Below are 14,435 nucleotides of genomic sequence, written 5' to 3'. Positions count from 1 at the left end.
TTAAGCCATAATATAGAACACGAATAGTACTTTAAACATTATTATATAATTTCATATTAGATCACATTTCGTCAATTAAATACATTACGAAGAAAATTGGTTACTAACATCGGATAGATATCTCCAACGTACTAAAAAATAACACAAATATTTAGTAAAAGAAACTCCGAACTGGGTAAATAGGCATGAAAAATAAATACGTCCTTTACTCGGGACGAAATAATTTTCCCAAGTGGCCCTCGAGCTAGCTCTCACAGCGAAAGAAAGTTGAAAACTCGGCTTTTTGCCGGACTAGTTGGTCTTAGTTCGTAGAGGACTCTACAACTTGGACAAATTGCACACGAGTGGGCCGTATCGAATATTTTGTAGGTACACCCGGTTTGTGTTTAGAAGTTGACCTAAATCGCTTGGAAATGTGCATAAAAATCGTTACGGGTGAGAAGTTTACTATGAATTATTATTTCCAGGTATATTTAGTAAATTCTTTTATAATATTAGCGATCTTATTATGGAAAGTTTTTATATTAGTAAAGTCATAACTATTAGGTTATGTTGTAGGTTTACAATTGTAACTATAGTCTTTTTGGATTGAATAATTTAAAAATTATACTCATTTAAACGAATTGTGCATTTGAAAAACTTTTAAACTAAATTAGTGTTATAACACGGTTTTAACAAAATAACTTATTGTGCAGATATATTCAATTTGACAGAAACAATAAAATCCGGCTAAATCGCCACAGATTTAAGGTAATAATTGATGAGCATGAATTATGATTTTTTACGAACAAAGTGTTTGAAATTTAGGTTGAAAGTAATAAATATTTGTATATTTTTTCTTGAAGGCATATCAGATAACCCGATAGTTAAAGGCTTCTCAATTTTTATGTTTACTACACCAAGAGCCTGGAACACGTGTTTTAATTTGATCAGATTATGCCATAAAATTATTATTATAGCAAAACTACTTAAAATACTGTTTAAGAAACTACACACACGAGAAATAACCTTTCGTATTAATCCAAGTAAAATTAAATACTTTAAAGCTAATATATATTTATTTTATCTGTGATGTTAAATGCGGTTATTTTCTAATACCCATCAGAGAACCAATCAGCGTATTGCCAAGATTGAGGGCACGGGTTGTCTCTACTCTGAGCTCTTCATTAGCTTCGTAATTACTATTTTCTACTTCAACTAGCTGGATCATATGACATAGTTGAATTTATGTGTCTTCAATATATTCTATAATTTCTATATTTATGAGAATGTATCACAAAGAACGGTTCGGTGGCCGTCGATGCATAATCTTATACTAAGTCCTGAGTACATACCTAAATGTAGTGCTCCTTATTAGGACGGAAGGCACAAAATGACGTCAGCCGTAAGAATGTGAAGAAATTGTTTGTTTGGGAACAAAGAGAGGTTAAACTGATGCTGTACCTTTCCTTGCATTAATAGTTCACGCACTAAAACACTCACTATAAGCCTTAATGGAGGACGTAACTGTTGGCAAGAAATGCACAAAAACACTATAGATAAAACTGCATTTAACTTTACCCAACTAAAGCTCAACAACAACTCATTTACAAACGCGGATCAGCCGAGTTAAAATATTTTTGGAATCACCCTCATGACCCTCATTAAATTTTATTAAAATAAAATTGATTCTATTACGAACAGAGAATGTATCTTCTACATCGCGCTCTGATTATGAAACAGTTCTTAATTTGCTTTTCAGCTACATGGTTTAGCAAGCTTTATTTAAAAATTAAATCAGCCTTCTTAAACTTTGTTCTAGTTGGAACAAATTCTTTCAAAAAGGTCTTTAAGTAAGGTATTTAAATACTTTAGTAAAACGGGTAATAAGACTAATCAAGTTTTTATGGATAAGCGGTTAGTATTTATGAATTAGTAATCTTTTTTCAAGGTATTCCTATATAATACATTTTATTTATATTTTCTTTGATAGGAATAAACTAAATATTATATGCTAGTGTTAGGCGTGATTAGCGTAGGCTACAGGTTATACCTGAAATTTGAAACAGACTAGCAAACTGAAAAAATATGTAACTAAATATAATTGTTATGAATAATAGACAAATATTGAGAAGAATTGCTACTTTAAGGCTATATTATATTTTCATTTGTTACAATTGCAGTTGGTGCACCCGAGTATGTGAAGTGGCTGGTCGTGTATCAAGAGCCTTTGTAATGGCGCTGCTGAGATAGTGCCAGGTAATTTTGAGGTTTTATGCAAACGTTTCTTAAATTTGTATGCCTATTTTTATATGGCTGATTGTACGTATTTTTAAGATTGATAATTAAAAAAAGACATCTTTTTTTTTTAGTTTTTTAGTCACGCCCTTTCTCCATGGCCCTCCATGACTTTTTTTATATGTCTCCTATATAATTAAAATTAGACGTATATGCATACAAATTCAAGTTATTCCACGGTTTTATTTATTATTAATTAACACATAATTAAGAAACTAAATTATTGCAAGGGAACGGAATTATAGGCAAAACATCGATTTGGATATTTATTCCTATAATAAAAACAACAAGTATAATAAAACTTAAAATTAGGTTTCCCCATTCTTTATTTAGGCGTTAAGGGACTTCATGTTTCACATCTAAGGCGTTGGATATTCAAATGAATACATTTATAAAAGAAATATACATTAGAGTCTTTCACCCTTTATGACATAGCGTTCGAGGCATAAAATATAAATATATATACCAATATTTTTAGTCTATGTAACATAGTCATACTCTAGCTTTAAAGGAAACTTATAATTAATGAAAATTGCTGAACGACATGCAGTATATCAAAAATACAAAGGCACATAGCCGGTATATTAATAATAATAAATAATAATACAGCCTGTTTAATTTCTAATCAAAACAAAAAGATAATATACAGATTACATTTTCTTAAATTTTAAACATTAGTTATTTATCCTGTTGTATATATATATATTATATCCTATATCTTAGCTAAATTCAGTACCGTCGATCGGAACCCCTTCGCGGGTAAAGGCCTCCTCCAGCTTTTTCCAACTGAGTCTGTCCATGGCTTATTTTCTCCATTCGCTTCCTCTTACCGCTTCTATTTCTTCTATTCATCTTTTCTATCCCTCTTCTTCTGCTTTTCAGTTGTCTTTAAAGTACACCTTTTATCTGTGTATCTTGCTATATGCTCCGCCCATTGCCTGCCTTCCTATATATTACATAAGTTATAAACTGCTCGATAAAATCAAATCAGTGCAGAAAGCACGTTGCGCTCAACGCAGGGGTTGAGAAAAATATAATGACGTCATTTGTATGTTAGGGCACGCGGCGAACCGTGAGCCGACTTTATGAAGTTAAATAGTGATGGGTAAGCTCGATAAAATATTATATTTCGTATTTTTTAAATTTAATAATACTTATTATTTTCAACTATCAATTTATAAAAGCTTGCCAATGCTCGGCACACTGATACACATGTACAAGAAAAATAAAATACCATCTTTAATCTGAAAATCTTTTTTAGGCAAACATAAAATACACAAATAATAGAAAGAAATTAAAAAACAACAACAAAATTATACAACTTAACGATAATCGATTTAAAAATTGCTCATTCTGGACATCGGTGACTTTTGGCCAAAACGCGTTCTTCAGAAAACTGACGTAGAATCAGACAGCAAATATTAGTCCAAGTATTTTTGATTGTATATCTAATTCTGAATTCGAAATATAACATTTATTTTTTTTCATTCATATCCATTTTATATTCGAGGTTTTAATAATGATATAAAGTAAATTTTACTTGTTTTAAAAAATATTCTTTAACAAAGGTTATTTGATGAATTTTAACGTATTGTTATGTTACTAAACTCAATTTAAACGCGAAAAAGTATCGATTATACACATCACTAGCTTCACTGGATAAAGTTTTCTCTTCAAGTAGTACGTGACCGTATAAAAAGCTGAAGTGGAAAGTCACGGTCTGTTCAGAAATTAACTCGTAATTATAACACAGTTTGTACTTAAATCGAGACGAGGGTTAACCGCTTCAACTATTTTCAAAAGATCTTGCTTCACACAGACTGCGATCGCAAGTTTTTCACATGTACACGATGTTATTACCTGTGTGACGTTAGGATAGTAATTGTAAGTACTTGAACATTTTTAAAAATAAATACTACTTCGTTTATTTATTTGTAAGTTGTAAAAATACAAATACAAATTTACAATTTATATCATTTCTGAATGATATATATTTTTTAAATTAAAGTAATATGTTAGAACAAAGGAATTACAAAAAAAACAAGAAAGGATAATAATAAACAAACAAGAGCAATTCATACAAAGTATACTCTCACAGAAGAACTATCAACGTACTTTTTTATAGCCTGTGGCGCTTACCTTGATGTTAGCACCTTGCCTATAACTTATGTGTTCTGTGATAGATCCCATAAAAATATCTCTATAACCTATAATATAATGTGTACTTATATTACCGTACGAAGAAATTCTATATTTTACAAAACTAATTTTCCTTAACGTTAGAACGTAGATATAGTTAAAATCAAATATCGTTTTAAATGTATGGCGGCATAATTACATTTTATCAAGAGGCGGCAAATGGCATTACTGGCAATTGTGTGTCCCGGTCGTCTATTAGGGCAAAAAACGAGCTAGATTTTCACTGAATCGGTTATTGTCGATGAAAGTTACGATAAGAAGTATTATATCTGATGTCCAGGATCGACGCAATTACTTATATAAAAACTTTAAACAACTTACATATAAATTTAACAAATAAATTGGTAACAATTGAGTATAGTATAATATAGTAAAGTCTTGACTCTTGACTTGACCTCTAAAATCTAAAAAAAAGAAAAAATGTCCAACAACTTTCAAAATTCTTTCTGTATCTGTTTCATGATCATTTGTCAATCTTATCTTTTGACTATTTGGTTCCAAGGCAAGCCGGTTTCTTCACGAGATTTTCATACCGTTTCAGCTATTAAATGCGCACATGACAGAAAGTAGAGGAGGTAAAAAGTGAGATGAAATGGCATCGGGTTCTATTTGAGTGTAATTGGTCAAACGGGAAACGGTTACTGTCTTATGACTGTGATTGGACTAGAGATGCTGTTAGTCAATTACAATAAAAGGAAACGTGATTTTTTTCGTCTTTTTAGGTTTCCTTTGCTTTAATATTAAAGACTTTTACTACTATTGAACCTAATCGGACTCAGTGTTTAATTGTGAATTGCTCATATGTTACACAAATCATTGAATTATTAAAACGATTAATGTTTATTTATTAAGTGGCGGAGAGTTTATTGCCAGTTCTTCTCTTCCGTTCCACTCCCTTGATTTGAGAACTGGCAGTAAATGTAAAATTAGAAACATTCAATGTATATTTTGACGTTCATTTGTGTACATTATATTACCAACGTGAATAAATTATTTTTGAATTGACTTGATTACTATTGAAGATGCCTTAGCATCAATATGATACTAATTTATCTTGCACTCAAAACAATAAATTAATATCGATTAAAAATTGATAAAGATAAATTTAAAATCTATTTAAGAAGTGTGTTCCCTATGATGAAGGCCACTGGCGCTGTAGGTATTGAATTATATTCATACATGTATTAAAATGGGGAAAAACAACAAACGATTAATTTTGGAACAAAAGAAGCTTGGTACACGTTTCCGGCTTTACAGTTTATTGTGTAAACACGTCATGTAAAGATAAATCATTTTAATAAATAATATATAGCATTTATTACAGTAATAATTGGATTCAAATGTTGTAGATAATTAATTAAATGCTTGAATATTTGGCGGTTATGGTGTTGTTATAACCAAAATAACCACCGAGAAATATATATTTTATTAGTTTTAAATGAAATTACTTTTATACACTGTAAAATAAGTATAACGTAGATTAATTTTATTGAGCCGATAATTTAGTTATTAATAATAATAATAATGGAGGATCTCGTGTAGTAATAAATATTATAGATAAACTCCAGTTCATAGTAGTTGTATTCGTAGCCATATTGGTCTACGTCGTAGCGAGCCTCGACTACAAATTCTGATTTCTTTGTGAGCGCAAATATTTGCCAAAGGTAGGTAGTATCGATCCCTTTTATTCGAAGGCTTTACTTAATCAATATATTGTCTTTTCATGTCAAGGTCATGTTCACATTTCAAGAAAATTATGTCTTACTCATTATTCCTAATAGAGTTATGAAATAAATTGGATTATTTTTTATCGCTTCCGTTATATGCATAAGTGAGGTGATGACTCTGTGTATGATATCTTTGACATACTTGTACATATAATTTATGAAATAATGATAAAATTAGTCTTAATTAAACAAAGATATGTTGGGGTATGTCCCCAATATTTATTATCACAGATCTTATTTTTTAAAGTAGTCCTTTAATTAACAGAATTTTAAAGATTGTCCTATCATTAAATTAATTTGTTAAAATCATTGACCAGCTTAACTCAGACACAATAAAGCGAGCAAATAGTTTAAACTTTCTATTATCTATCGTAATCTGCGACATTTCCTGTTGTTCCTTTTATTTTTAATTGTTATACACATTAGAATTGTTATTGTTACAGTGTTACAGTTACAGATGTGGTTTAAATTAAGAAGATATAATTAGTGAATTTCTCCTTTATATTTATTGTCTATTATTAAGGCCTTCAAGGGCACAGAGTGAGATAGTGTCGCAGTGCCACCAGTCAACTACTTGAATTGCAAATAACCGTATCTGTGCTTTGACCTTCTGGCACGCGAAGCCACGATATCGTAAACAACTGCAATTTCAAATGAAGTTTATATTGCATAGTTATGACCGAGTTAAAAATGATTGAAATTATGGAAAATATGTAATAGTCAAGAACTTGTTAATAAATGTTACATTCATACAAAATTTAATTATATCAATATTTTAGTTCAACGTTCTCGCTGTAAGAAACTCTATTCAATACAGCAATTTTTAAAAGCCAATGTGACTTAATCAAAGCCTTGTGCTACGTTCGGATAAAAAACCAAAAAGTACGATGCGTTAAAAGAACAAGGTATATTCGTTAAAGCTGTTTTTCTGCGACCATTTGTTTTATCCCTATATGGTTAAAATGAGACTGTATTTTTTAAATTTAACAAGAGTACATAATGAAAAGGTTCACCTAATTTGTAATTTATTAAAGTCTAAATGATTAAAATATCTAGTTCACTGTTATTCGTTAAGAAATATAGCAGTTACCTCGTTCAATAGAAACCATAGACTACGTACTCTTTGCTATTTCTTTTATACAACCGGACGTCATTTTTATTCATCCAGCATAGTAAAAGCGGCCCAATTACTGCGCCTGAAAAGGCTTAATCTATCTTTTCTATCCATAGAAATAATTGAGTACTATTTAACAATCTTTTTTACATTTTCTCTCATTCTACACGTGTACTTTTAAAATTTTCACGCGAGGTAAAAGCTTGGAATGACTTGAATAATTAAGAAGGCCTTTATACGGGAGCAAAGTGGAGGTTTTTATGCATGCGAGTCAACAATGGTCTGTGGGTCTACTTCATAGTGGTCATCGGTTCTCTTTTATTTTAATGCGTTCGATATTTAAAATTAGGTCATTGAACTTTTGGTGACTTGTATTTGATTGGTATGGATAATGGATAAAAAATATCTTTGGGATGTAACAATGGATTCTCCAGCAAATATATCAACGATGTGAATGTATTTAGTTCAGGCACAATCAACTACAGCTAAAAATACAGCTTTATAACTGCTTTCGTTCGGGTTTTCCGTGAACCTTTCGCATAGGCGTTTTTTCCCGGATTTACATAATTTAATTTAGCCTTTGCGGGAATTCTCGTGTCATTTGTTAAGGATTTGTAGACGTTGCGAATTTTATATATTTCTTTTTTGTGGCCTACTTTACTGCAGGTAGACAAATGTTCTCTAATAATATTTAATATCTTATTCTGATGCATAGTGTAATACGAGTTTATTTCTTTACTAGAATAACATGAGTTTCACAATCTTCTATGGTTCTATCCAATCAAATATAAAGAAAATACTAGATCTTTTGTTGAATGTTTAAATTTAGAGATGTACTGCGTTAAATACCGTAAACCACAACTTACTTGCGCACTAAAAGTAATCAATCTATCAAACAGAACCTAGATAGTCAAATTAGGTAATGCTCAAAGCTCAGAAATACCAGTAACATGCGGCGTCTCACAAGGATCTATATTAGGTAAATTGTTATTTTTAATCTATATAAACAACCTTCACGAACCCGGTTTTCACGGACGAATCACTTTCTACGCTGAGGACACCTGCTTATATTACTTGAGTTCAAATATCCAGGCTATGTTTGCTTAAGCTCAATCGGACCTAAACGATCTATTGGTTTCAACCAAATGTGCCAAAAATTAATATTTAAAAACTTTTTACGTGTACTAAATTAATTCATTTCTATCTTTCAATCGCTAAAAGTTCAAGACGTTGAAATCACTAATTAAAAATGGGAGAAATATCTGGGTCATAGAATTGATACATATATGTGGAACTTTTTTATATCACACATAATTACCAAAATAAAATCTCTTATAGGCAAAATACTCTCCACAAATAAACTCTCCACAGTAACTTTTCATTCAAAAATATCAGACTCACCTACACTCGTAGAGCGAGTTTGCTTATTTTGCCGAAGTACTAATTATTTGAAGAAGTCTATTAAGTATGAGGATGTGCAATTATTTAATCCGTCTAATTACCGTAATACCGCACGTTTAACCAATTTAAAAGAAAGAAGGAATAAAATTCTTCGTTATTTGTGATACTAACTTAAAAAGAGCAAACGCATATTGAAACTGAACTTCAAGTCCTATCTCGAATATTTGCTAAACATTTCTAAAAAGTAAATCCTCGCCCATATGTTAACAATCATAGATAACGAATTAATAATAGTAAGATAAGGTAATCTTCAACATTTTCCATGTTTGTTCTAATTCATGTCTAAGAAGCGGAAGTATTCGTATGTGTTTGTAAGGTGGTCTTGTAATGAAACGAGGCTGACTACTCAATATGAGTGTTGGTACAATACTAATCTATATTAAATATCAATACATTTATATTAATCATGTAGGCACAATCTCATTTCACATTTTTTTATACAAATACAAATTAACATGAAAAAAATTTAGGAGGGCAAAGTATACAAATTTGAATTTGCCTGATCAAAATTGAGGGAACAGGGTATGTTCTCTTTCTCTATATATGATAATATGTTAGTATGTATTTGATAAATATCTGTGAGCCAAGCGGTTATTGTTTTACTGTGACCTTGGATCTTGGTCTTTGGGCATCTGTATTACTGACTAAACCGTATATTATTTAAATCGCAAGCTTAAGTTGGTTGTTATCGTAATAACTGATCATCTATATATTATAAAGAGATAATGATAATATTGTGGTATTACGATAATACGATTATTTTTAGCCGGAAACCATAATGATAATTTTTTAAGTGATGAAAAACAAGTTAAATAATTTTTTGAGGGATAAAAAATTAGAGATTTTGGTTTAAGACAGTCAATTTACTTTATAGTATCCGCTGTGTGGTTTGAGACTGCAATTGTCAATACTGACACTTATTTCTGTAAAAGGTATGATAGGAGAATTATTACTGTAAGGTAATCGTACAGTATTATCTTCTATAACGACAGGACAGCGTATTCATGCTGCAGCAACTTTGCGATGGCTGCTGTTGTTTATACAACATAAATAATTATTCATTTATGATCTATTCCGATGTAATACGTTCTGTTAGACATGTATTTATGCTTGACTAAGATTATTAAGATTTGAAATAAACTACGTTCATGTTTCTAACAATTTAATATATTATAAATGCTTATTTTACCTTTTAATAAGATTGAAAACACATTCCAGTACATATTTGAATAGGAAAATGATTGACTCAGTCAACTATACCAGTTAAAGGCGCCTTATTGTAGTAACTACTGCTGTTGATATAAAAATATTTTATAGTTATTACTACTGTTTACTACTTTTGCTAAAAATATATTTATTTCCAATATATACTGTATTTACTGTATTATTCTTAACAATAATAATTAATAAATATAAACTTAAAACAAACTTAAATGTATGGTCCCTGGTTACCTATAATGCAGGCAGGATTCCTGTATTGCGATACCTTTTCGTTAAATAATTAATAGAAAAATAGTAATTCTATTGTTTTGTCGTAATTTGAAGACTTTTAATACTTTAATAACTACGGCAAGCAATAAACAAAAGGTTCAGCGGCTCATTCACAATTGGATTCATTTATTGTAATTGCATTCAATCCCATCGCTGCAGCATTGCATTGGTAACTTCTGAATATTACATCCTATTTAATATGTTTAATTTAAAATTTATTTTCAAGCAATTAATTACTCTTTTGATTAATGGTCTTAAACAAAAGCGATTACTGTCGTTAATTTCAATAATTTAATGTTTATTTAAATATAACTTAGGAAACATTTTTTATCCAATGCCAATGCTTTGGTTAGTTAATACAGGTTTACTAAGATCATGGATTCATTTCCCGGTGATGATTGCCTCGAATGGGGTAATCCCTATTCGAGGCATTCATCAACATCATCTTCAAACATTAGTTTTACATGACTTTATCATTACAAATCCTATTTCTAAAATGATCCAGAAATAAAATATTCCTAAACTTAACTTAATAAGTTAATTAAAGATACAAAAAAAAAATATTCTAAATGCATTATTTACCTAGCTTGAAGTTACATTACTATATTAAATAGAACGGAACAATAAATCTTAGAATTTAGTATGAATTTGTGCTTTGTTATATTTTTTGAATAAATAGGTAGAACTGCGATAGGCTTTATGTTTATGTTTGAATATGAATTCCGTTTTTGGCTTTTGTGTATAATATAATTGTTTGAATATTGTTTAATGAGTATCTGTAGGAATATTTTAATAAAATAAATAAATAAAGTGGTTATTGTTTTGTTACTTTTTAAATTGATTAAAAAATAACCAACATATCTTAATGACGCTTGTGATATTCCAATTTAATGAAAACAATTGATCTAATCATGAAATGCAATTTAAATCTAGAACAAAGATAAGACTTACATACGATTATTAAGCCACCTGAAAATGTTATCTTCAAATATATCCAGATTATATTCGAAGTGTTATACCTGGTAACAAAATTATTATCTATTATCAATGTATAATAATTTAATTTATCGAGTCATGTAGGTTTGTGCCAATTAAAACCATTCATTTTTAGTATGTTTAGTCCAAAAGGAAGTCATCTTATACGGGATATTTTCTTTATTGTATACTTAATAATTCAATTTTGCTTATATTTTAGACTAATCGTATTGCAAATGCAAATAGTATACAAGAAATTTATTATTAAAAAGTTCAATAATAAACAAAGCAAAGACGCGAAATAAGGGTATGGGGTACAATATAGGATATAAAATAAAATTGACTAGGACTCAAGAATGATTGGATTGATTTAGCTAGAATTAGAATAAAAACTGTTCCTAGCTGGGAAATATTTGACGTCTTTTGTATTTTTAGAAATAAAATTTGTCACTTGGTTGTTATATATTCATGGATACCTTCCGGATTTTTTGTTTCATAGCCGTAGTATGACGTCAGAACTCTTTCGTCTGTTTAAAAAATGTTGTATTAAGAATTGACACGAATTTATTAAGTAGATGATTCTGTAATACAATTTTACCGGTTTATTTAGTCATTTATTACAAATTTGTTGTAAGTACATATTAATCAGAGTTAGTTAATTATAAATTATTAAAGGAAACTATTTTGTATTAGATCTTTCTTTTATAAAACATATTCTGTATGTGTGTTTATATATGTTGAGACAATATGTGCGTAATTTATGTTTTTACCGTTCATTGAAAAACGTTGACTGAAAAGTATGACTATCGTTTTTATTGATCTTTAGTTCATATGATCGATCAAAATCTAACAACTAATTGCATATAGAAACTATTATATTATCTCTTAATAATTAATCTCTCTCTCAATAATTACAGGTCGTGATTAGAGCACGTGAGAGGCGGCATGCGTGTGCTAGTCGCAGCGTTTGCGGCGTTGCTGGCTCGCGCGTTGGCCAGCCCGCACGAACATCGAGCGCGGCACCATGCACCAGAGCACGCCTCACATTTCCCTATACCAGCCCCTCCCCAACCATACCGAGGCCATGGAGAAGCTGTGAGATACAATCCCGAATCTGATACGATCCTCCCGCGCATAGACGAGCACGAAACCTCATCGAAACGCGCCAGATTTGAAGAAACTGAAACCTCCTCTAAGCGAGCTCACGATGAACGATTCTACTCTAATCATGAGCGAGTCGAAGAACTCATGGCTGACGAACCTCATTATGGACCAGATGATGAAGATCCACTTATTATTCGAACTAGAAAAGGACGAGTAAAGGGAATTACACTCACAGCCGCAACTGGTAAAAAAGTAGATGCTTGGTTTGGAATACCATACGCTCAAAAGCCACTTGGTGACTTAAGGTTCAGGCACCCAAGACCCATTGAAAGCTGGGGTGAAGAAATACTCAATACAACAACACTGCCACATTCGTGCGTCCAAATTATAGATACAGTATTTGGGGATTTTCCCGGTGCTGTGATGTGGAATCCCAACACAGATATGCAGGAAGATTGCTTATATATAAATATAGTCTCACCGAAACCGCGTCCGAAAAATGCAGCCGTAATGCTTTGGGTCTTCGGTGGGGGATTTTATTCTGGAACTGCCACCTTGGATATTTATGACCCTAAGATTCTTGTGTCTGAGGAAAATGTTGTGTATGTATCTATGCAGTATAGAGTTGCATCTTTGGGATTCTTATTTTTTGATACGGCTGATGTGCCCGGTAATGCAGGTCTATTTGATCAAATTATGGCCTTAGAGTGGGTTAAAGATAACATTGCATATTTTGGAGGAAATCCACATAACATCACACTGTTTGGCGAATCAGCCGGAGCAGTGTCAGTTTCACTTCATTTACTTTCACCGTTGTCAAGGAATCTATTTTCCCAGGCAATTTTGCAATCTGGAGCTGCAACAGCACCTTGGGCTATTATTTCTAGAGAAGAGAGTATTCTACGTGGAATGCGATTAGCAGAAGCAGTTCATTGTCCAAGCTCTAGAACAGATATAGGCCCAATGATAGAATGCTTACGGGAGAAAAGCGCTGACGAGTTGGTAAATAATGAATGGGGAACATTAGGTATATGTGAATTTCCATTTGTACCCATTATTGATGGCTCCTTTTTAGATGAGATGCCACGTCGGTCTCTAGCTCACCAAAATTTTAAAAAGACTAACATTCTCCTAGGTTCAAACACTGAAGAAGGTTATTATTTCATATTGTACTACCTAACAGAACTCTTTCCAAAAGAAGAAAATGTTGGCATCTCTAGAGAGCAATATCTTCAAGCTGTTAGAGAACTAAATCCTTACGTAAATGATGTTGCGCGTCAAGCAATTGTGTTCGAATATACAGATTGGATCAACCCGGAAGATCCAGTGAAAAATCGTAACGCTCTGGATAAAATGGTTGGTGATTACCATTTCACTTGTGGGGTCAATGAGTTCGCCCATCGATATGCGGAAACGGGTAATAACGTCTACATGTATTACTATAAACACCGAAGCAAGAACAATCCTTGGCCTTCTTGGACTGGTGTAATGCATGCTGACGAAATAAATTATGTATTTGGAGAACCTTTAAATCCCGGAAAGAACTATTCGCCAGAAGAAGTAGAATTCAGTAGACGTCTTATGAAGTACTGGGCAAATTTCGCAAGATCTGGGTATGTATTTTGATACTATTTAAATTATTTGTTATTTTTGTATAAATTACACTATTTCATATATCATTTTGTAACAATTACAGGAATCCGTCTATAAATGCTGGTGGGGACATGATTAAGGAGCCATGGCCTGTGCACACTGTTTCTGGTAGAGAATATCTCTCTTTGGCAGTGAATTCGAGTAGTGTAGGACGGGGATTACGAGTCAAACAATGTGCATTTTGGCAGAAATACATACCTCAATTAATGGCCGCAACGAGTAAGTATTTAACACAAATCATATTCAAGTGTGTACTAGTAATGTAGAACCAACAGATCAGAATAAATTAGAGTGTATCACTATCTAAAAATCAAATCTATAACTAATAATTAATAAAATAGATAGATGTATTCCCAACTAATATTTTAAGAGAACGCGCCACAATATCAACTCTTATTTTATATCTATGTTCAATAATTGTATGATTATTAAAG

General features: G+C 31.4%; 1 protein-coding gene across 2 annotated transcripts in view; it reads left to right on the top strand.

Annotated features, from left to right (window-relative positions):
- Positions 1-14,435, top strand: part of LOC110992290 (acetylcholinesterase) — a 28,873-nt gene that overhangs the window by 12,073 nt on the left and 2,365 nt on the right. The window contains exons 2-4 of one of the 2 annotated variants that reach the window (XM_022258043.2): positions 2,163-2,238; positions 12,162-13,961; positions 14,045-14,220. In XM_022258043.2, the coding sequence (XP_022113735.2) occupies positions 12,190-13,961; positions 14,045-14,220 (1,948 nt within the window). In that variant the 5' untranslated portion in view covers positions 2,163-2,238; positions 12,162-12,189. The remainder of the gene's footprint in view (positions 1-2,162; positions 2,239-12,161; positions 13,962-14,044; positions 14,221-14,435) is intronic. The other variant, XM_022258044.2, reaches the window with a different exon arrangement.

Source organism: Pieris rapae, chromosome 10, assembly GCF_905147795.1.
Source record: "Pieris rapae chromosome 10, ilPieRapa1.1, whole genome shotgun sequence".
NCBI lineage: Eukaryota > Metazoa > Arthropoda > Insecta > Lepidoptera > Pieridae > Pieris > Pieris rapae.
This window is presented reverse-complemented; position numbering and strand designations above follow the sequence as displayed.